The 25,216-nt window shown below is 42.0% G+C and overlaps 2 protein-coding genes and 1 long non-coding RNA gene across 6 annotated transcripts in view; 2 read left to right on the forward strand and 1 right to left on the reverse strand.

The window, feature by feature from the left end:
* Positions 1 to 9,343, forward strand: part of LOC144986638 (uncharacterized) — a 337,370-nt gene extending 328,027 nt beyond the window's left edge. For all 4 annotated transcript variants that reach the window (XM_078934229.1, XM_078934216.1, XM_078934220.1 and 1 more), the window contains one exon: positions 5,401 to 9,343. In XM_078934229.1, coding sequence (XP_078790355.1) covers positions 5,401 to 7,577 — 2,177 coding nt within the window. In that variant the 3' untranslated portion in view covers positions 7,578 to 9,343. The remainder of the gene's footprint in view (positions 1 to 5,400) is intronic.
* Positions 1 to 25,216, forward strand: part of LOC144986832 (NACHT, LRR and PYD domains-containing protein 12-like) — a 457,161-nt gene that overhangs the window by 384,937 nt on the left and 47,008 nt on the right. The gene's annotated exons all lie outside the window — the stretch shown is intronic.
* Positions 22,900 to 23,743, reverse strand: LOC144988545 (uncharacterized). The gene is made up of 2 exons (XR_013652475.1): positions 23,321 to 23,743; positions 22,900 to 23,205 (listed from the first exon to the last, which is right to left on the reverse strand). It is a non-coding gene; the product is annotated as an uncharacterized LOC144988545 (long non-coding RNA).

Genomic DNA, 25,216 nt, shown 5'->3' on the forward strand with positions numbered 1-25,216 from the left:
CCAGGGGAAGAATCTTCAACCCAGATGGTACGGATATAGACCATGACATATTTATTGCACCTTTGGAAAACTCCTAACTTTGCACAAACATCCTATTTCGTCACAGGATGCTGACACCATAAAGCATAAAGGAATGTCACAGGACTATAAGTCTTGATAGTTCAAAATGAGTTCACTTCACACTAAAGATAAAGCTGTAACATAATAAAGAATAAGATATTAAAACATACATTTTCTACAGTATGTATATATATGTACAGTGAAGTCAATAAGAATTTGATCACCCTGTTATTTAGCAAGTTCTCCCACTTAGAAAACATGGAAGGGTCTAACATTTTTATCTTAGGTGCATTTCCACAGTGAAAGACAGACAATTCAGAAATCACCATTTTTTCAAAACAGTTTATTGGCATATTACTTTGACAAAAACTGTTTGATCACTTGAGTTAAACAACTTTAATATTCGGTACAGAAGCCTTTGTGAACAATTACAGAGGTCAAACGGTTCCTGTATTTCTTCACTAGGTTTCTAAACACTGCAGCAAGGATTTTGGCCCACTCCCCCATACAGATCTTCTCTAGATCTGTCAGGGTTCAGGGCTGTCGCTGAGCAAAACAGAGTTTCAGCTTCCTTGAAAGATTCTCTATTGGGTTTAGGTCTTGACACTGGCTAGGCCACTCCAGAACCTTGATATGCTTCTTACGGAGCCACTCCTTGGTTTTCTTGGCTGTGTGCTTCGGGTCATTGTCATGCTGAAAGACCCAGCCACGACCCATCTTCAACGCTCTGGCTGAGGTAAGGAGGTTTTTGCCCAATATCTCACAATAAGGAGCCCCGTTCATTCTCTCCTTAAGACAGTGCAGTCGTCCTGTCCCCTGTGCAGAAAAAAAAAACCCGTGCTTCACTGTAGTATGGTGTTCTTGGGATGATGCTCCTCCTTCCTTAGCATCATCGATACCCCACGAGGTGAGATCTTGCGAGGGACCCCAGTCTGAGGGACATTGACAGTCATCATTAGCCTCTTCCATTTTCTGACAATTGCTCCAACAGTAGTTCTTTTCTCACCAAGCTGCTTGGCAGTTGCCCCGTAGCCACTTCCAGATTTTGTCTCTTGTGTTTTTTGACAGCTCTTTGGTTTTGCCCTTGTTGGTAGTTATACTTCTGACTGATTGTGGGGTGCACAGGTGCCTTTATGGAAGTTAACGACCTCAAACAGGTGCCACTAATTTAGAATCATGAGCAGAGTGGAGTTGGAATCGTACAACGTGATTTCTGAATGTTTCTTCAGACTCTGTCTTTCACTGTGGAAATGCACCTATAATGAAAACATTAGACCCCTCCATCTTTTCTGAGTGGGAGAACTTGCTAAATCACAGGGTGATCAAATACTTATATATATATATAAAAACGCCCCTCTCACCCTCCGCGGGTGGTTTCTCCTCCAAGCTCGGGTCCTCTACCAGAGGCCTGGGAGCTTGAGGGTCCTGCACAGTATCTTAGCTGTTCCTAGCACTGCGCTTTTCTGGACTGAGAGGTCTGAGGTCTTTCCAGGTATCTGTTGTAGCCATTCCTCCAGCTTGGGGGTTACTGCCCCGAGTGCTCCAATTACCACAGGCACCACTGTCACCTTCACTTTCCATGCTTTCTCCAGTTCTTCTTTGAGTCCTTGGTATTTCTCCAGTTTCTCATGTTATATATATATATATATATATATATATATATATATATATATATATATATATATATATATATATATATAAACATGATTATATATATATATATATATATATATATATATATATATATATATATATATAAACATGATTATATATATATATATATATATATATATATATATATATATATATATATATATATATATATAAACATGATTATATATATATATATATATATATATATATATATATATATATTGATAATCATGTCTGTCACAAGTCTTCAAGCCAACATAGTGTGCGCACCCCTGGCCTAAATGATAAGTCCTGGTCAAATAAAACCTCGAGGATTCTAACTGTGGAATTGGAAGCTATATTTATGCCATCCTGGGGGACTATCTGATCAGACAGAGCATCTCTGAGGCTTTTGGGACCTAGCAGGAGGTAATTAACTATAATCCAGGCCTCGATGTCTCTGATGCAGGCATTCTATTTCTCTATATGGTCAAGTTTAATGGATAAATACAACTGCTTAACAACACCTCTTTCTTGGATTTTTTAAATAAAAGGGAGGTTTGATATTGGTCTATAGTTAGCCAAGTTGCTAGGATCTATCCTGGGCTTTTTCAGAAGAGGTTTAATAACTGCATATTTAAAAGACTGTGACACATAACCAGTTTCCAGAGAGGTATTTATTATCATTAATATGTATTCTTTAATTAGGTGGGTGGTTTCTTTAAAAAGCGTAGTGGGAATTGGGTCTAAATGACAAGTTGAGGTTTTGGAAGAACATTATAATGATGTTATTTCCGCTTGATCCACAACACTGAAACAGTAATATTTCAGAGGTTTCTATGGATGCCTTCACTTCTACTGCTTCAGCCTGCTTTTGGCTGATAGCACTGCTATGCTTTTAGCAAGTTTAGCTTTGACATGCTTTATTTATGGTTTTGATTTCAGTCACTTTTTTTCAAGACATGATTATCAATGCAGGGCTCCAGACTAACATTTTTCACTAGTAGCACTGTGGCCCCTAACTGAAAATTTTAGGGGCACAACCAGAAAATTTAGGGGCACGTAAATCAACATGCTAACCAAATCTACTAATTTCCACTGTATTACTAATAAATACTTTAATAATAGATGCAGAAATTACAATGTGCTGTTTCTAATTCAGTGTCACATTTTATTCTGCACTTTTGAAGATGCAACAACAGGTAAACTGACAGCACCATCAATGTCATGACAGTACAAATATGAAACAAAATACCATACATTAAGGATAAAAAAAAGTTTTTAGTAACAAGTGATTACCGTAGTAACCTTTTGGTCATTTCACAAACAATACTTAAATGTATGTAAACATGGATGGAAATTCATGTTGGCGACACCAAATAGGTGCAGCCTATTTTTGTATCTTTGTTTTTGCTCCAACATCACCTGTCAATCAAAACCAAAAAATATCACGAGAAAGGGTTGGGAGCAAAGCGCCAACCTACGCAAACACAGCTGGAAATTAAGTCCTGCACTGACTGAGAGCTGCCCTGATTACTACAAAACAATGCATTATGTGTCCTGATGGGTTTTTGTAGTTTATTGATCAATTAAAATAATTTAAAATACCAACTGATTAAAAAAAGGCTTTATCCACTACAAAACATTACAATAATTATAAAAGATATATCACAAAATACAGATCATACTAAGGGGAACAGGCATATTTAAAGTAAATTGAATGTTAAGGACAACAACCTCCTGTGCTCCTTCAGTCTCGCTTTAGCTTCGCCTTCATGCCCCCCCCCCCCCCCCCCCCCCCCGGGCCTGGTCTCCCCAATGATCCAGGCGCGGCGCTAGTTCATCTTAAACACGTCTATCGTTGCATTTTCCACACGTGTTTTAAGTGTGTCTTTGGCTACGTTCACACTGCAGGCTGAAACGACCCAATTCCGAATTTTTTGCCCCTAAGCGGCCCAATTCCGATCTTTTCATGACAGTCTGAATGACACAGATCCGATCTTTTCAATTGCACATTCCACATTTTCACATACACATTCCTCATTCTACTACAGTGGGTACAGACGATCCCGACTCCATTGCCTTCTTAAAATGAGTAGATTGTAATTGTGCTGCTCCTTCGTGAAAATAAATTTAATATTACAAAAAGAGCTCCGCTTTTGACAACACTGTTGACATCCATTGTTAACGTTTGCTCCGCAAACAAGTGACGTCGTTCACCGTTGAGTATTCTTCTGGCTTCTGCGCATGCGGGTCTCGTTTGGGTCGTGTCACGGTCACACTGGAGATCACAAAAGTTCGGATTTACTTGGAAATGTGAACGGTCTAGCAAACAAATCAGATTTTTTCAAAAAATCCGAATTGAGCATTAAGCCCTGCAGTGTGAACGTAGCCTAAGACTAAATCGTGTTGTTGCTCACACGTGTTTAATGTTCAAGCCCCGTTAGCTGTCACGCATGTAGATGTGTGACATTTATTCTCCTCAGCTGACCCAAGTCCCGCAGGAGCGATGTGCTGCAGTGACAGCCGCGCATGAGAATCATGGTTTGCTTCGCGAGTTTGAGACCCCTGGTGTAGACTCTGGCACTGGTACACTAGCCACAGGTCGAAGAATGAATCAATAGTTCGCTTGGTCATAACTCAGACGCGCGCACATATCAGGTTGGGATGATATGTGAGCTGCACGGTGGCGCAGTGGTTAGCGCTCTTGCCTCACAGCAAGAAGGCCCCCGGTTCAAGTCCCGGCTGGGGGACATGAAAAACACAACATCAATGGGGGGCCTTTCTGTGTGGAGTTTCCATGTTCTCCCCGTGCATGCGTGGGTTTTCTCCGGGATCTCCGGCTTCCTCCCACCATCCAAAAACATGCTTCATAGGTTGATTGGCAACTCTAAAGTGTCCATAGGTGTGAGTGTGAGAGTGAATGGATGTGTGATTGATGATATTCTACCCTGCGACAGACTGGCGACCGGTCCAGGGCATCCCTTGCCTACGCCCAAGTGGCCGGGATAGGCTCCGGCAACCCCGTGACCCCGAAAGGGACAAACGGTCAAGAAGATGGATGGATGGATATTTGTCTGTGTTTCCTTCCCACAGATGTTTACGTGCGCTCGATTATCTCTAGGCCCCTCCCCCTCCACGCATGTAGCCACTTACATTGACTTTCCCTGTTCTTCTCACACGCATTGGCCGCCTCACAGACAGGCATCACTCAATGAAACGCGAGTGTGTGCTCACGTCTCATGAGTATGTGCGCGAGTTTGTGTGCGTGTGCGCTCCCGTCTTATTGCTCATTTTATTGATCATTGACGTGCCCTTTCCACATTTAATGTATAAAAAATATGGAGGGTGGGGGAGGCAAATTTACTGGTAGCACATGTGCTGTAAAAGAGGAGGGTGTGTGTGTTAGTGTGTGGAGTATCATTGTGTGTTTATAAAAAGGTTTATTAAAAGGTATAGGTTAAAATAACTGGGTAACCTTTTTGGAAAACTTAAAAGTTTTCTTAATTAGGTGTTTGACCTACTAAAGTCTGAACAACTGACATCACCTCTAACTGTCTTAACTTTGAAAGAGAACTAATAGGTTACAATCTGTCGTTTTTTTAAAGTCTAGAGGAACTGAAGATAAGAGGATTTCGATATTTCTTGACAATACACAAAGACCTTTAAAAATATAAAAGGTCTCCTTTTTTGTCTTTGTCTCTGCAGTCCTCCCTCAGCATTATGTGAGTAAAGAGGATTTGTGCAACCAGCAGACGAATTTAAGAGTGGAACAAGAGGAACAAGAGCCTCGAGTAATTAAAGATGAACAGGGGGAACCAGAACTTCGACATAGTAAAGAGGAACATGAGGAACCAGAACCTCCACAGATTAAAGAGGAACAAGAGGAACACAAACCCGCACTGATTAAAGAAGAGAAAGTAGAAGAACTAGAACCTTTACTAATGAAAGAGAAAGAGGAAGGGTTCTACATAAGTCAGGATAAGGAGCATATTGATCTGAAGCAGGAGACTGATGCCTTGATTGAGATTCCTACTTGTGACGAAGATGAGAATAGTGAAGCAGATCTAAACAATCAGCAGAGCTTTAATGTAACTGATAGTCAGGATGAAGAAGGAAACCAACATGAAGAATCAACATCAACTACAGATGAAGAGACAGAATCAACATCGACTACAGATGGAGAGACAGAATCAACATCAACTACAGATGAAGAGACAGAATCAACATCAACTACAGATGAAGAGACAGAGCCACAGAACAGAGATCAGAGGAAGAAAAAAGACAGAAGTCATGCCCAAAGTGTGGACAGCTCTCAAATGTCAGAAAGCCAGTGTGACTCTGATGTTGGAAAAAACTTCACAAACTCAACTTTATTTAAGAGACCTAAACGATCTTCTAGCAAAAAGATACTTTCTTCTGTAAAGTCTTGTGAAAGCTCAAGAATTGTTAGCAATCTCTTTGCTAACACGAAAAATAAGTCAGATGACAGACATCGTATCTGTACAGAAAGCCGTAAAACTTTAGGTTACGGGTGTCAGTTCAGAACTAATATAAAAACTCATATAGGAGAGAAGCCTTTTTCTTGTAAAGAATGTACAAAAAGCTTTTTTCGCATATCTGCTCTCAAAAGACACATGAGAACTCATACAGGAGAAAAGCCTTTTTCTTGTAAAGAATGTAAAAAGAGTTTTACTGATTTATCTTATCTTAAATCACACATAAGAACTCATACAGGAGAGAAGCCTTTTTCTTGTAAAGAATGTACAAAACGCTTTATTAGCATATCTGTTCTCAAAAGACACATGAGAACTCATACAGGAGAGAAGCCTTTTTCTTGTAAAGAATGTACAAAATGCTTTAGTCGCATATTTGCTCTCAAAAGACACACGAGAACTCATACAGGAGAGAAGCCTTTTTCTTGTAAAGAATGTACAAAATGCTTTATTTGCATAACTGATCTCAAAACACACATGAGAACTCATACAGGAGAAAAGCCTTTTTCATGTAAAGAATGTAAAAAGAGTTTTAGTCGCATATCTGCTCTCAAAATACACACGAGAACTCACACAGGAGAGAAGCCTTTTTCTTGTAATGTATGTAAAAAGAGTTTTAGTGATTTATCTTATCTTAAAACACACATAAGAACTCATACAGGTGAGAAGCCATTTTCTTGTAAAGAATGTAAAAAACGCTTTATTAGTATATCTGTTCTCAAAAGACACACGAGAACTCATACAGGAGAGAAGCCTTTTTCTTGTAAAGAATGTACAAAACGCTTTAGTTGCAAAACTGATCTCAAAAGACACACGAGAACTCATACAGGAGAGAAGCCTTTTTCATGTAAAGAATGTAAAAGAAGATTTAGTCATATATTTCATCTCAAATCACACACGAGAACTCATACAGGAGAGAAGCCTTATTCTTGTAAAGAATGTACAAAATGCTTTAGTTGCATATCTGCTCTAAAAAGACACACAAGAACTCATACAGGAGAGAAGCCTTATTCTTGTAAAGAATGTCCAAAATGCTTTAGTCGCATATCTGCTCTCAAAATACACATGAGAACTCATACAGGAGAGAAGCCTTTTTCTTGTAAAGAATGTCCAAAATGCTTTAGTTGCATATCTGCTCTAAAAAGACACACAAGAACTCATACAGGAGAGAATCATACAGGAGAGAAGCCTTTTTCATGTAAAGAATGTACAAAATGCTTTAGTCACATATCTGCTCTCAAGAGACACATGAAAGCTCATACAGGAGAGAATCATATAGGAGAGAAGCCTTTTTCTTATAAAGAATGTAATAAAAGTTTTCGTCAAATATCTCATCTCAAAACACACATGAGAACCCACAAAGGAGAGAAGCCTTTTTCTTGTAAATAATGTTCAAAGGGCTTTAGTCGCATATCTGATCTCAAAACACACACGAGAACTCATCTTTAAGAATTATGTGAAAAAAGTGAAAAAATATTTTTCAATTGTAAAATCGTTCTAGATGGTGTTTAACATGATTTTGCAGTTTTTAGCCTGTGTTGTATTTAAGACATACTTTCTGCAGTACAGCTGTAATTCATATGAAATGCTCTACTAAGTTGTGGACGAGACTGTTTTCACTGAATTTAGCTCTGCTAATTTTTCCAACATGACTTCATTTACATGCTTTTCTGCTAGCTCATTGCACCTCATAAGAAGGGGTGTGACGATAACCGCATCACCGTGATGACCTCATCACCACACTTTTTCTGCTAGTCCTGTGTTTAGAGTTCAAGGGTTTCTGGGGGAAACCTTTGATTAGTGTTCTCCTTCTCACCTCTCACTCCTTCCACGCTGCACACGGCACATTCCCTCTACCTATGCGTGCACGCACATGCGCGGTTTCAGCAGCACAATACATCCTCATCCGACATTCTACAACACCTATATAGTTAGTTCATTAGTTAGATTTGTAGTAGTTAGTTGTTACTTTAACTTGTTTATAAAGAATACTGCGTTGTAATTGTATTCATTTGCAACGCGGCCGCCGGGGATTTTGTGTTTGGCAGTTAACTGCGGTGATCAAAAATCCCACACCGTCACAGCTCTACTCACAAGTCCAAGCTAACATTAGTGTAAAAGAAAACTGTGAGCAATATTAGAACCATACAGTTTAGAGCCAGATAGCAGATCAGATGAGGAAAACAAAGACGTTAATGAATCTCTTTGGATGCATCGGAATTGAAGCAGCCAAGGGATTCTTTGGCCCACCCTGGTCAGTTGCTGTGTCAAAAACCTGACCTTTTTCAAAACTAGTGATGAGGAAGATGACTTGCCAGACTCAATAATAAAGATGCTATCAAAGCAACCTAAGATTTCATTACATGAACACAGAGCCACATGATGACCTCCATACCACATTGATGCAGTCATTCAATTAAAAGGAGGCACAATGGATTGAATGCATAGAAATTACGTTTTCAAAAGTCTGACAACATTCTTTTTGTTTTGTTTTACTGATATTCTTATTTTCTAACACACTGTTTCTTGGGGCTTCATCATCTATAACCCACTTTTATACCATTGATAAAATAAAGTATTGTGTAATGATTCTATACATCATGTGTTTCTCTTTTTGTAATGAATGACAAAAATATTTAAGTTGTTGATGAAGTAATTCTTTTAGATACACCTGTAAATAGAAATGTGTTGTTTTGAATCCTACGGATAAGATTTGATTTTTCATGAAATGTTAATATTGTTCTATTTTTGCTGGTTGATTTTTATTAGTAAATTTGTGGACTTATATTATATTGTTTAAATGTGTAAAGGTTAAGCATTGTTGTAGTTAATGCTGAGACAGTGTTGTCTAATTCTGTGTGTTACCAAGACAACACTAGAATTATTTTTACACTTCTCTAATTCTAACACGAAGCAGAAAATATGAAATACCGTTTATATTTTGTTAGTCTTGTTAGCAAATAACAGTTTAGTGAAAAAAGATTTAGTAAAAATGTATGAAGGAAAAGGCGGATAAAAACCAGTCTGGTGTTTGTGTTGGGTGTTCTTTTGATTCATGTTTTCTAGTAGACATTAGAACTGTTCCTCTGTTCTTTTTGGTTCTCAGTTTTCTGTCCCAATCTTTACTGTGAAGAATAAAGTGGGCGTAAACATCAGTCAGATGTGTGGAGTCTTTCTCACAGTGTGGGTTTCTGCTGTTTGTTGTTTCTCTGTTGGTTCCAAAGCTGGAATCTGTTCCAAAAAGGAGAGTATGTGACGAACCAGGGTAAGTTTAAGTGTAGGTTTGTTGATATTCTCCACTTTTGGTACATAAATTTTGGTCTCTCCAGTGTGTCCTGGGTCTTCTACCGGGGCCTCCGCCTAGTGGGACATGCCCCGAACACCTCCCCAGAAGTCATCCAGACTAGATGGCCGAGCCACCTCAACTGGGTTCTTTCAATGTGGAGGAGAAGTGGTTCTACTCCAAGCTCTCCGCGGATGACCGAGTTTCTCACCCTATCTCTAAAGGAGCCCCCAGCCACCCTACTGAGGAAGGTCTTTTCAGAAGCTTGTAATAATTATAGCAAAAAGAGAAGGGGAGAGTGGGCAACCCTGCCTAGTTCCTCTTCCCAGAAAAAGATGCATTGGGGTTGTGATATAACATTTTAATCCAGTCAATGAATGATTCCTGTTAGAGTTAAATAATTATCATTTGCGTGCACACTATAATCTCCATAATATGTTTGTCTCATTTCTATCTTTCAGTAAGAAAACAATGACTTGAAAAGCTCTGATTATACGAGAATATGATGTTCTTGTTGTTTCTGATTAAATGACCCACATTCATGTCTGCAACCTTCAGTTTTCGATAAAAGAAGGCTCCATGCACTAGGATGGCAGAACTCCTCTGTGACAGTTTGCGCTGTGACAGACTGATTCTCCTTCTGCAGAAGTCTAGCAAAAGTTCTCATCTCCTGTGTGGTTCTTCTCTTTATTAAGGAAAAAGTCAAAACCCTGACATCTTGGTGCCGTGACCCGGATCTCAACATACCCACCGGTGGTGGACTGAGGACGACGCGCTGAAGCCGTGATCACGCCCGGACAACATAGGCCGTCCGGAAGAAAGTCCCGGGAGGTGAATTCTTCGCCGGGCCAGCGTCATAGGTCTAACCCTCAACTGCCAGGGGTGGCTTGACGAGATCCGACCGGAACCAACAGGACTGAGTGAGTTTTGCATACGATCACAGTGTTGAGAATAAAATAGCAGAAAAGGTTTCTGGCTAAAATGGGTAACCAGTCCCAAGCGCAAAGAATAAAATAGCAGAAAAGGTTTCTGGCTAAAACGGGTAACCAGTCCCAAGCGCAAAGAATAGAAATAGCAGAAAAGGTTTCTGGCTAAAGGGAATAAAAAATAAAATAAATAAAAAATAATAATTTTTTTAAATATTTTTCTTTCTTTCTTTTCTTTTCTTTATTTTTCTCCTCCTATTTTCCACATTAATATCAAAGTGACCTTGGTGTCGGAGATTCGAGCTAGTTCGATCTCCCTGGACCAGGAACTCGGGACATAGCGTGCCATACCTCCTGGTTGGCCAAGGTCACCAAAGTAATCTTGGAGTGTTTGCATCCTCTTTTTTTTCATGATTGTATAATAAAATTTGTATATTTGCGCATTAATATCAAAGTGACCTTGGTGTCGGAGATTCGAGCCAGTTCGATCTCCCTGGACCAGGAACTCGGGACATAGCGTGCCATACCTCCTGGTTGGCCGAGGTCACCAAAGTTATCTCGGAGGTTTCCTTTTGCATTTTTTCTATAATCTCAAAAGTGTGGACTGCAGACGATTAGAATTGATTTGTGTTTAAATTCACCGTCCTACAGTGTGATTATGGGTAGTAACATGAGTAAATCCCCTGACGGGGCTCCTTTACAGGGGGACGAAAAATATATGGCACGAAAAGACCCAAACAGCATGCGATATATGTTAAAATGGAAGAAAAAGTATGGTGTGAAAGGACAGCTAAAAACAGAAGAATGGAAAGAAGTAGTTGTTAAACTAGAGGCAAGCGTAGCTGGAAAAACCAGAGATAAGAAAAAAATGGAAGACAAACAAAAAGAATTAGATTGTGCAAGACACTGGCTTAGAGAAGCAGATAAACGTAAAAAAGATTTCCAGGCTGCGAAAGACAAAAAAGCAAACAAATCAAAAGAAGCAGGGACTCCTATCACCATGTTTGTACGTCCGGAAGATAACGAAACCCAGCTCTGCGGCAGACGCCATCAGGCTGCGGGAGTAGCCGACATGCTACAGTCAAAAACTGAGGAAACACCCGCAGTACAACGTTTGTCCCTAACCAGTCCCCGTGTCTCCCTTTCATTATACCCAGACCTTACCTCTCTGCCCCCACCTCCACCCCCACCTAAGCCCCCTACTTACGATTTCAGAGACAGATCCGAGCTAAAATCCCCCCTCAGATATCGGGCTGAGGGAACAGAAACATATCCAATGATTCAGGTGGCTAATCCAAATCCAGGCGAAAGAGGGCCCGAACACCTTTATGTGTTCCGACCCTGGACCCTGGAAGAAGCTCGAAGGGCTGTTGAAGGGCTGAATCCCATTGATGAAGATGTAGAGAAGTGGATAGAAGATATGAGAGATCTTATACTCTCGTACAGACTAAATGGGTATGAGGCTGGCCAAGCAGCCCAAACATCAGTGGGAAAAAATTGGGCTAGAGTAAGAGGGGATTATACAGGCAGAGATGGCCAAAATGAAGTTTTTCCCGCCCCTGTCGACGCACTGTCCAGCAGCTATGACAGAGCCTGGACAGCTTTGGAAGGCAGAATTAGAACAATATTCAAGAAGAAAGCAAACTACTCCCACCTGGCAGGGATAAAACAAAAAACAGGGGAGCCGGTAGACAATTTTGCCCTCCGCTTTGAAAAAGAATTTAAGACCCACAGTGGCATTACACACAATGAGGACCCAGCCTCAGCTTACCAACAACAGTTAAAAAATGGTCTCCTGAAAGCATCGCGGCCAGAAATTAGTGAATGGGTTCGTACCCATCACGTTGAATCTGATGACAGCTCAGTACCACAAACCATGACATGGGCCCGTCACGCTGAAAGAATTACAAAAGAAAAGAAAAACCCTGATGTGTTTTTCACCTCAGATGCTCTTCCACACTCTGCAGTGTTTTTCCACGGACCCACACCTCGCGGGCGAGGGCGTGGGCGAGGCAGAGGACGTGGTAATCCCAGGGGAAGAAAAGGCCCTAATCGCTCAGAAGACTGTTGGTGCTGTGGTGGCCACGGCCACTGGTCAGCAGAATGCCCAAACAACAAACAAGGTCCGAATCACGGACAACCCAATAAACCACCTAATCAGCAATCATGCCATTTGCATGGGAATGATTTCTGACTAGATGATGACCAAAGCAATCTTAATGAAATAGTAGACGTTTGCTCAGCTTGGAACATTTAAAACACCCTTTATGAAAAACCATGGGTAATGTTAACATTAAATGGCAAAGACATACCATTTCTTTGTGACACCGGAGCATGTAAAACCGTTGTGAAAACGCAGGTACCAGGAATAATGAGATCCAAACATCAAATAAAAGTAAAGGCAGCAAATGGTCAGATCGAAACTGAAAACGTGTCTAAACCCCTAAGCATTATAGACCCAGAAACAGGAAAAGAAATCAGTGCAACAGTAGTCATGTCCCCGAAATGCCCCGTTAACTTATTAGGACGCGACCTAATGGTAAAACTAGGAATTGCTGTGGTTCCAGTAAAAGACGGCATGCGAGCTTTTAGAACACCACACGGTTCCTACGTTGCTGACACTGAAATAAATCAGAGAGTGTACTGTTCATATGATTTGCTCCCAGACGACGTGCATGCTGTCCACCGCACGAGAATCGTTAGAAGAACCGCAAAATGAAATGGCCTATAGTAATTTTCAGATTACTATGGCAATTTACAACGACCCGTGTGACCCAAACATTTTGAACTTCTGCTCTCAGCATCAGATCCTTGTAGGAATGACACATTTATATACAGATAGGCGTTCACTCACAGCCGTGCATGTGGTCCCACCCTCAGAACCTCCATATCAGTTAGACGCAGTCCCCCACATTCCCCTTTTTAAGCCCGAAAACATCTCATGGACAGATATGGGACAAAGGCTAAAACTGGCATGTGCAGCCACTGATTATAACTCTGATGACTCTCGCTGGGCTTACAGCCCATCCACCAACATGTGGCGCACTACACATACTGGAGTGCTCACTGGAACAGCAGCAGTCCACCCCCTGCAATGACAAGCTGAAATTTACATTACAGACAGAGATTTAGCAGACCTGGCCGAGATACCAGATGACCTATGGACCAAAGGTCCTACGGATGTAGGGCTACTAAGGTCCATTCCACCTGTTCATATCACCCCGAAATCATCTTGGCATCCCCGAATTAGACAATACCCCTTAAAACCAGAAGCTGCAGTCGGTATAAAACCAGTCATAGAACAATCACTGAAAAGTGGCATTATCCGCCCATGCCCTGACTCCCCTTGTAACACACCTATTTTCCCTGTACAGAAAGCAAACAAAACAGATTGGCGTATGATCCAGGATTTAAGAGCAGTAAATGAAGCAGTGCAGACCAGAGCCCCATTAGTACCAGACCCACACACACTGCTGAACTCCCTCAAGCCAAACCATACGTTTTTTTCAGTGGTAGATCTAAGTAATGCATTTTTCTCTATCCCAATACATCCAGATTCCCAATTTTGGTTTGCATTTACTTACAATGGTGCGAAATACACATATACCAGACTCCCCCAAGGTTTTGCAGACTCTCCCACTATCTTCACACAGGCCATTATGGCCTGCCTTTCTGATCTGCAGCTATCACCTAAAAGCCAGCTCATAGTGTACGTAGACGACATACTAGTAGCAAGTGAAGATAAAGAAAGCTGTAAACAAGCTTCCCTTGCGCTGCTGCGCCACCTCCACAAGACAGGAAATAAAGTAAGCCAGGCAAAACTGCAATGGGTAAAGGAGGAAGTCACATACCTAGGTCACACTCTGACAGCTGCAGGAAAGAAAATCCATTTTACCAGAAAACAAGCTGTGGCAGACACCCCCAAGCCACAAACTAAAAAGCAAATGATGTCTTTTCTCGGGTTGTGCAACTACTGCCGTGCTTGGATACCCCACTATGCGGTTGTCACTCAACCCCTCCTTGACCTGATTCACACAAAACCAATGACCATGACAGATAAGATACAGTGGACACAAGAGGCGGAAAAAGCATTTATAAACCTTAAACAAGACCTAATCAACACTACCTCATTAGCACTGCCTAACTATTCCAAACTGTTCGTGCAGACAGTGGACTGCAGGGAGGGGTACATGACCTCTGTGCTCATGCAAAAGCACAGAGACAAATTACGCCCCCTTACATTTTACTCCAAAAAGCTTGATCCGGTTGCCCAATCTCTACCACCATGTGTTTGTGCTGCATCGATGGCTGTAACCTCCTCGGCAGATGTAATGTTATTTCATCGTTTACAACTTTTAGTCCCTCATGCCGTTGACGTTTTACTTCTACAAAGCAAAATGAACTTGCTTTCACCTGCGAGACATCTCTCTTATACAGCTATGTTATTAGCCCAACCACACATCACAATCACTCGGTGCAACATTCTAAACCCAGCAACATTGCTACCTCTCCCAAAGGATGGAGAGCCACACAATTGCCTGGAAGCAACCGACAAGTTACAGTTACCACGTCCAGACTTAACTGACACGCCTTTAACGACCGGCATGACTTGGTTTGTTGACGGTTCTTGCTCAAAAACGGAAATGGGAAAAAACCAAACTGGCTACGCCGTTGTCCAGTTACCTAAAACAATCATTGAAGCAGCTCAGCTCCCTCCTAGCATGTCAGCACAAGCAGCTGAAATTATAGCGTTAACCAGAGCATGTGAATTAGCCAAAGGAAAAGACCTTACAGTGTACACAGACAGCCAGTACGCTTTTTCCACACTTTTTTATTTTGCCAAACAATGGGAACGCAGAGGAATGAAAACTTCCACAGGCAAACCCATCACCCACGCACAACTTTTACTTAACCTCTTACAAGCCATAAAGGCCCCATCAAGGTTAGCAGTTTGTAAATGTGCCGCACACACTGCAAACACAGACACAATCTCAATAGGGAACAGGCTTGCTGATAAAATTGCAAAACAAGCGGCGGGAGGACACCACAACACAGGAACATACTCTGCAGAAACAGAAAACACACAACTCATAGACACTAGCATCCTGCATGACATGCAAAGCTCAGCTCCACTGCAGGAAAAGAAATTGTGGTTATCAAAAGGAGCAGAAATAAATGAAAAACAAATTTATGAACTGAATGGTAAACCTGTACTCCCGAAATCATTGTTCAAAGCAGCAGCAGTTGCGACACATGGGCCATGCCATGTGTCGACAGGAGGAATGACAGTGCTCATACAAAGTCACTTTACAGCATTTGGCCTACAAACTTACTTAAAAAGGTTTTGTACAACATGTCCTACCTGTATACGGCATAACCCACAGGGTAACATGCGACCAAAGCGGGGAGCTTTTCCTAAGCCATCCTACCCTTTCCAGATATTACACATGGATTTCATTGAACTTACTGCAAGTGGCCCCTATAAGTACTGCCTTGTGCTAATAGACGCATTCTCAAAGTGGGTAGAAATAATCCCTACCAAAAAAGCTGACGCGATCTCAGTAGCAAAAGGTATCTGTAAAACCATCATTCCCAATTATGGAATACCAGAAATTATATATAGTGATAATGGAGCCCATTTTGTTAACACCATCATCCAAAACATGGCCGCCAGCCTAAAAATGACGTTGAAAAATCACTGTGCATACCACCCACAAAGTGCAGGACTTGTGGAACGCACAAATGGAACAGTAAAAAGCAGACTCAAAAAATGCATGGAAACAACAGGAAGACCATGGCCACAGTGTTTAGATCTAGTAAAACTATACATGAGAATCACACCTACATCAGATGGCCTGACACCCTTTGAAATAGTCTATGGAAGGCCCTATAGGTTACCTATAGTAGCCACAGACCTACAAAAAGCAAATGAAGAACAAACAATAGCAGATTTTATCATAAGAATGATAAACCCGAAGGAGGTGTCCAATGCAAATTTACTGCCATCTGACTCCTTATCTCCACAGGAAAGCTCACCGCTGAAACCAGGCGACTGGGTGTTCATCAAGGTCCTAAAAAGGAAGAACTGGACCAGCCCATGGTGGGAAGGACCATACCAAGTCCTCTTAACAACACCCACGGCAGTAAAAATAGCTGAACGCCCCAGCTGGATACATCTCAGTCACTGTAAGTTGCAGCGTGCACCAGAGGCCTAAAGGAGGCTGTTGTGGTGAAGTCTGACTACAAAGGGGTTCCGTCTTTTAGTGGCGGTTCGTCTCAATCGTCAGCGAAGAAACCAGCCGAACCCAACATCCATTAGAACCTGGATCTTTGAAGTGACTCTGCAACCTAGCAGCATGGAAGGCCCACTGCTGGGAGACCGCAGCAGGTGGGCGCGGAGCTGCGCTGTGACTGTAGCATGTCTTCTAGTCGCACTCACTTTCCTAGCAATGGAGAAACCGGGAGAAGGTGGTATCAACCTAGCCCGCCGCTCATGGGATCTGTATGAAAAGACAACTCACCTCAATATTGCCACCCACGATCATTCCTACAGTACCAATCTCTGGTGGCAACTGATGAACAGAACTGCACATGACAGCAACATCACCAGCTGTTATGTGTGTACTTTAATACTGTATGCTTCCCACAATACAGGTCTCCGCCCAGGCAATATCACCAGAAGACAACAAGATTGCCTGTATGAACTTTGCACACACCCTGGCTACAACCAAACTAACAGGAGGACATTCAACTCCTGGAGCAAAAGGAATTACTCTGAGCGGTTTTGGGTTCCTCCCAATAACCCCCGTGGACCATGTGGCCCAATGAGAGACCTGTTGCCACTACCACAAGACCCCATTAAGCTCCCGGAGGTGATATCTTTGGTGAGCATGAAGCCTGGCTCACTTGGACGTTGTGTATACAACAATGGCACAGTGAAAGTGGGCATGGTGCCCTGGCATCTGTGTAACGTTACCTTAACCTTCTGTGACTACAATCTTACAGTTCGGTCTAACTACTCAGCTTGTATGAAGAATGCCAACAGGATCAGAGGAAGCTGTGGATTACTCCTGATCAAACGAACATTTGACATAAGAAACCAGACCAAAGGTAAGCGGGTTGCAGCCCCATAGTGCCTGGGGACCGAGGATCCAGGGTCCTGGCTGATTGGTATTTCCTGTGCGGACACACTGCCTATGCATCCCTTCCTCCAAACTGGGGAGGACTTTGTGCTCTGGTCCCTCTGGTTCCACCTGTGTTCTTCATGAACAGAACCGTCCCGACACCCCACCCCGCACGCCGGAAACGTGCTGCACCAGAGTTCCACATGAACGTCCTACAAATGACTACCACTACTGGAGTCCCATGGGAGTTCCGCATCTGGGGTGGAGGAGCAAAATTCGGACAATCACTCCTTCCATGGCTCGGAGTGGGAGAAGTAAGGGACCACATCGAGATCAACAGGTACGCATTGCTGAGACTCCTTAACACCACCTACAAGTTTTCCAATGCATCAGCAGCAGAGATGTCGGCCATAAGAACTATGGTTCTGCAAAATCGACTCGTGCTCGACCTCCTAACTGCATCATCAGGAGGTGTGCAGAATGGTTGGAGACACCTGCTGCACTTTCATCCCGGACAGCACCAGTGATGGACAGGACATTTCTACCGCACTGCATGACTTAACAGAGCTGCAAGCCTACGTTAAGTCTGCGACTCCTGGCGTCAGTCCCACCAGTGACATCTGGTCCTGGCTTACATCAGGCCCATGGTGGCACCTCCTGCTGAAGTTGTTGACCCCTATACTCATCGTTTTGTGCCTATTTTGTCTTTTTACAACATGCGCTCTGCCTTGTGTCATGTCCATGATTGCAAAGGCTACCACGCAGGCTTTCATTCGTTACCAGCTTGTCCAACAAGCTGAAGAGGACCCATCCCCATGTGAATACTCCTACGTCAGAGGCATCGTATGAATCTCTCACAGAAAGTGCCAAAAGCAAGTGGTGAAATGATGATGTTTGATGCTCTGTTCTAAAAATAAAAACCAAAAAAAATAAATAAATAAAACATTTTTCACGTTTGTACCTTCCCCTTATAGTGTTTATGATGTGTTTGAAATGATAAAAAGGGAGGGATGTTAGAGTTATATAATTATCATTTGCTTGCATACTATAATTTCCATAATATGTTTGTCTCATTTCTATCTTTCAGTAAGAAAACAATGACCTGAAAAGCTCTGATTATACGAGAATAGGATGTTCTTGTTGTTTTTGATTAAATGACCCACATTCATGTCTGCAACCTTCAGTTTTCAATAAAAGAAGGCTCCATGCATTAGGATGGCAGAACTCCTCTGTGACAGTTTGCGCTGTGACAGACTGATTTTCCTTCTGCAGAAGTCTAGCAAAAGTTCTCATCTCCTGTGTGGTTCTTCTCTTTATTAAGGAAAAAGTCAAAAACCCTGACAAGCTCCACACTCAGACTGAGTTTATAGAGGCTGACAGGACTGAGGTTCTGCCACAACAGTTGATAAAAGGGGATATCCCATGATGCACTGGGATCCTTTTCAGTCTTTATGTAGATTCATCAGCCTCTTTTATTTCATGTTTGTGTTTTTTTTTCTCTTCATTAATCTGTAATTTGAAAATCTGGAGTTCTAAATGTTTTTTTCTCAGCTTCAGGAAGCGACACAGAAATCTGACACGTTTTTCTGCAGCTGGAGATCCTAAATGTGTCAGGATGGAGGTCAAACATCTTTGATGGTTAAATCAAGGATTATTTTGAATGTTTTAGATGAATTTCTTTGTGGATGTTCTGTACTCCAGCACTTCTCTTTGTCCTTCTTGTTTCCCCTCAGATCTGCTGCTCCATATCCTCAGACGATGAAGAAAAACTGAATTTTACATTAAGTCAAACTATTATGATCTAAACCAATCAAAGCTGCTGCTGTTAAGATGCTGACAGAAATGTTTCCATTCTGCAGGTTTACCTCAGGTTCCTCTCCTTTCTCTCACATTGTGGTAAGTGTTGAGTCACTTTTGAAAAACTTTCATCATCTATGTATATTTGTACAAACATGAGCTCTAAAAAGAAAACTGGAGGGATTTTAAGGCAACAGAGAAGACAGGTTTGATGAACTTCGGCTCCCACAGTCGATGCAGCAGAGACAGAAACTGTCACTGAAGCCTTCATCACATCACAGGCAGAGAAAGGAGGCAAAAGCTTTTCATCTCCACTTTTATCTTCTGATCCATTTTGTTCTCAAGACTCCAAATAAAAGTTTGATTTTGTGTTTTGACAGGGAACAATACTACATTTGAAATAATATCACATATCCGTGAACTTCCTGCTCAGCCAAATGGTTGAAAACATTTTGAAAACATATATGTTTAAAAACCTTGTTTTTATGTAATGCTTAGCCAAGGCAATAAGAAACATTAAATAAATGTTTTTATTGATATTTTATCTTCGATGGGTTGTTAAAAAAAATCGTTCTTGTGTCAAAAACATAAAGAAAATCCTGTCCTAATAAACAGAAACAGTTTATAAAAGCTTGTAGATTAAAAACTAAACTCTGCAGAACACAGTTTTCCTGCTCTGCTCCATTCTGATCATCCATAACCGTGATTGATCCATGAACGTCTTTGGTCTGAGCTGGAATCTGGATCTAAACTGGACAGATGGATAGACCTGACATTGCTGCTGATTTTGTTGTACTGCTAATGTTAGCTAGGGGGGGTATAAGACAGAGGGGGAGTTTGTACACAGATGGATTATGGGAAGGAGACGGCCTGAATCTGCACCACCATCCTGCATCAGACGTGAATTACTGTACTAATAAACTTCTGTTGCTCTGGAGAAACTATGTCCTAGAACACGACACAGTTTTTTTTACATTTTTATTTTTTCTAAAAACAGCATCGACATCATCATCTTCATCATCAAAAGACCAATGGGAACAGTTTAGAAGTAGATCAGAAGATGATCAGAGTGGGATTTCAACAACCCGTCATCCACAGATAAGGGATGGAGGCACATTTGTCTGATCGAATTAAGCCCGTTTGGACTCTGGCGCTCCACGCGCTGGATGAATAGTGGCGTTTGGAGGAAGTGCGGCTGCGCAGTCCGTCCCTGAACACCGTCACTGCCTGGACCTCTTTCTGGGTCCTAGTGCCCTAAAGGTTACAGCTCCTGGTTCCACAAGAAAAAAGTCCATTCTAGAGGCCACTCTGGCGTCATCATCATCAAAGACAGCGTTACCTAGCAACCATACCAAGACCATAGCAGCTATAGAGGGAAACACAACAAACCATCAACGGCGGTTAAAGCAGTCAGACGTTTGTTCTGCAGCTCAGCAAAAATCTCTGCTTTAGGTTTTGGGGAGAAAAACAAAGGAAAACACACGGAGAAGGATTCTGCAAAGGAAATCCCAAGTTCTATTGGTAAGTCAGCGTCCTGGAAACATGCTTTGTTGGTTCTGAAGTGGCATGAATGCAGACTTAGATTGGTTTGTTTCCTTGGATTCTTCAGATTGATTCAAGCTGTAAATGTTGTCAGCATAAAGCAAGTTTGGACTAAACTAAAGCAGAAAGTGGCTTTGAAGATGGTCAGGAGAAATGAGGGCTTTTTTTCAGGAATTCTTGGAAGAGGAGGACTTCTCCAAACAACCAGAATCTAGGAGGAGGTTTTTTCAGCATTGAGATCAGGATTTAGCATGAGCTTCAATCCCATTTTTGTTCAATCCAAATGTTTACCGTCATATTCAGGAGTTCAACTCTGAAAGCCACCATGACATCATAGACATTAAAGACCCTGTTACCTAGCAACCAAACACAACAAACTGTAGACTATTCAAACTGGACATTTTGGGGCAACAATTCTTTTCTAACTCAAGTTTTTAGGATTTAGCCTTTTAGGATGTTTGTCAGGGAAAGAAGTGAAGCTGGGCTCCAAATATTGGAAGACACTGATCTAAAAGTACTAGGACATCTGGAGAAAGCTCTAGTTCTGCTCCAACTCAGTCCAAAGCACTGAAGATAGATGGAGTTGGAATTGGGAGAGGACTGAGCTCATTCAAATGAAGAAAGAACAAGTCAACAGATGAAGAAGATTTCAGGAAGTTTCCCATTCAACAAGTTCAAGTTACCAGAGAGCTAGTTTAGCATCTTCATGAGATGCTGCTGGGGGCGGAGCTTGAACACACACCGCTTCCTGGAACCCAAACTCAGGCTAAGTGGAGGAAAAGTTGGGATTTCTGGTGTTTGTAAAGATCTGGAATGGTTTCCTCCCACAAAAAGGCCTTTTTCTAGTTTCCTGCAGATGAATTCTTTTCCTGCTGGGAGTTCTCATCTGGGTTTGCAGATTCTTAGTTGGAGGAAAACTTGGAGCAAATTCTTCCCAGAAAAAGGATTTTCTCTGGAGTGAATTGACATGAACAGAGTGAGTTTGGACTGAAAGCAGCAACAGGGAGGAGATGTTAGAGCTTCATCAGAAAACAGCTTTCTGGAGGAGTTGGAAGACGTCAACAGTCACAGTGATGGTGAGGAGGAGGAGCTAAGACTTCCAAAGTCAGAGCTAAAGATGGAGGAGCAGCAGGAGGAGGTTCTTCACTGAAGGAGAGCACAAGTCCAGCTTGTCAGTGCTTTGCTGATTGGCTAGTTGGATGTGTTCTTTGATGAGCTTTTCAATCTGACGTCTGCTTGGAGGACTGTTTTCATCCTTTTGGATGATTCCACTATTTGAACCAGACCTGGAACTAGAAGAGACTCAATGAGAACAGAAAGACAAGAAAGGATCCAAACCAAACTCTTCTTCTGTCTGACTTCAACCATGAAGGGACTTGAACCCTCAACCTTCTGATCCATGAATCTACCGGAGCATCACTAGAAGGACAGTTGGACTCCCCTCTGGAAAAAGAAGGCTTGAGCATGTTGACGTGACAAACTCCACATTTCTTCTCTTTGTCAGGAGTTGGGATCCTAAAATTGGTGTCATTCATTTTCTTTTCCACCTCATATGGAGCAGAAAACTGTGCCTGTAGGCTGGAAGCAGGCAAAGGCAACAACAGCAACACTTCCTCACCTGCACCTGTTGTTGTTTGTGTGTTGATCCACAAACACATGCTGTGAAGAGGAACCTGCAGTGAAGGCAGCCATGTTGGAGCCTCACACATGTTCTCATTAGGATCAAATGAACCAGTGTGTTTGAGACTGAAAGAAAGACTGAAGGACAAAGAAATATGAAGATTCATTAAGGATCAAATCCAGACTTTATTCATGTCTTCAGACAAAAAAGCTGCAGACATTTTAAAGACACAATTGAGGTTTTTCAACACTTTTCTGACCAGAAGATGCAGTTCTGGATACAGCCAGAAGGTGTCGCCCTTCTCATTACTAATACAAGTTCAAACTACAGACCTGACTGATTTGGTTTGGTTTTTGTTCTTTTAGCCATCATGTATGAAGACATCAGACCTAGAATTACAGAAAAAACATTAAAAATGTTTCACAAACTTATTTTAATAAACTGAAAATGTATAATTTCTGTCTATTGGAAGTCATTTGAAGTGAAGCTGTGAAAGTGACCACATTTGTTCAACAACCTCATAGCAACAAGAAACAAAGCAGATTTCTCTCCAAAGAAGTTTTTTTCCTCCGTTTTCCATCCAAACAAAGACAAACAGATGTTCTGTTTGGCAGAAATGTGTTTCCACCCAGAGGAACCTGCAGCAGCTGCTGATCCATCAGAAGATTCTGGACCTGCAGAGACTTCCCACACAGCTGCCTCTGCCTCCAAAGAAGCTGCTGATCTGCATGGAGAGAGAGAGAGCTCCAAGTCTCTGCAACCAAAGCAAAGAAGCAACCAGAGAACAGAAGCACAGAGCTGAAGCAAACATCCCAGAACGTTTGCTTTGGGAGTCCCACCTTCAGTTTGATCCGCTTCAAGACAAAGTCCCACATGAAAGAGATCAAAGTGAGCTAACCAAGCGCTTCATCCAAGAGAAGCAGCTCCAAAGCACAAAGACTCCGTCTGGTTGCAGGAACTCTGGGAAAGAAGGAGCAGGAGGAACTCCTGCAGGAATCTCTGCAGGAAACATCAGCTTGGAAAGAAGAGCTGACTCAGCTGAAACATCAGCTAACATGTCAGCAGTCTGTGGCTGAGACCAAGTCAACACTCCTGCAGAGAGAGAGAGAGAGAGAGAGAGAGAGAGACAGAGAGAGAGAAAGAGAGAGAGAGAGAGAGAGAGCTGGAAGCTGCTGTCAGTGCAGAGAAAAGCAGGACAGCTGAAGCTCCCAGACTCTCAGCCCAACAGCTGAAGGAGTCCTCTGGACTCCAAGCTGATCTGCTCCCAAGGACAAAGACTCCTCCCTCCCTCCCTCCCTCCCTCCCACCTCCTGACTGACTGACACCACAGAGGGAGGCAACAGTCCCATGGAGACCAGCTCTGATGGAGAACCACAAGAACCTGGAAGGAGAACGGCAGCAGTGAACGGCAGCAAGAACAGTCCTCCCTTTTGGGGGAGATCTCCTCACTCACAGAGACCCTCAAGAAGAAGGAGGAGGAGGAGAAAATGATGCTTTCAAAGACCTTGATGGACACATTCAATCAGATCAAAGAGGAGATTGAAAACCTGCAGAAACCAAAACCCAAGAAGAAATCTGGGATGCAGAGAGTCCTTCAGTTTTTCCAAAGATCTGAAAGACAGAATTGATCCAAACTGGATTGATTTTGGTTCTTTGAGTTTTTCTACATTTGACACAAACCAAAGTGGGAGGAGTCATCTTGATGAAGTCCATCAGAATCCTAGAAAGAAGTTCTAGATCATATACATCTATACATCCTTGATTCTGAATGATGGATCTAAAGTTGAAAAGAAGTCAAAGTAGGCTTCATGTGAAGAAAACAAACTGTTTGAAAAGATGAAAACAGAAACAAAGACGTTTCTAGAAGCTGCAGATGCAGTTACAAAGAACAGCCAGCAGGTGTCTCACTGTGTTAGTCTCTAGAGTTGAAAAATGACTTTTTGGTGAAATTCAGTCAATTCCTGGATTATCACCCAGACAAACACAGAGAATGAGAGACAGACAGACAGAGAGAGAGAAGAACAGGAGATGAACTTGCTGGAAGATTAAATTAGATGTGTGTCAAATATGTAAAGGTTGATGGTCGACTAAGTGTGCATTATTACTTCTAAACGCACGCCGTGGAAGCCTGAACCGTCCGACGTGAAGCACACTTTGATGCCATTTATTCGCTTATATCATGGTCACTTACAAAAGCTAATATTAACCAGTTTTTAGTCCTTAATCCTTGTTTTTTCCCCGATTTGGATCACTTTTCTCACAAAAAGTGGACCATTTGTTATGTGGTGCCGCACCACGAAACAAGCAGTCCACGTCGCCCCGCACCTCAGCTGCACTCAAGATTCGGCGATTTATATATGCTGATTTTTCAATGGGTTGAATAAAGCATCAGTTCAGAGAGAAAGTTCACCTCTTACCGCTTGTTCTTGTCCAAATGATGAAGCTAAAGGTTGTTTTAGAGAAGATAGCTGACCGGATAGCAGCCAATCAGAATCGAGCATTCACCCAGACCGTGGTATAAAGCAGGATAAAACTGAACTAAAAGACTGTTTATTTGAACAATACAACAATTAAGATTTGTATCTGAACTAATATTTGATTTTTTTGATTTTCATCAATAAGTGTTGAAATATAAGGAGAAAATAGCATCAAAAAGGAAAGGGAATTTAAGGAAGTTTATCTTTTTCTGATTGGTCTGAAACTGATGTCCATCTGTTCGTTATCCCCAGGCAATA

The sequence above is a fragment of the Oryzias latipes genome, chromosome 2 (assembly GCF_053564925.1).
Source record: "Oryzias latipes strain Hd-rR chromosome 2, Olatipes_Hd-rR_3.1".
NCBI classification, from domain to species: Eukaryota; Metazoa; Chordata; class Actinopteri; order Beloniformes; family Adrianichthyidae; genus Oryzias; species Oryzias latipes.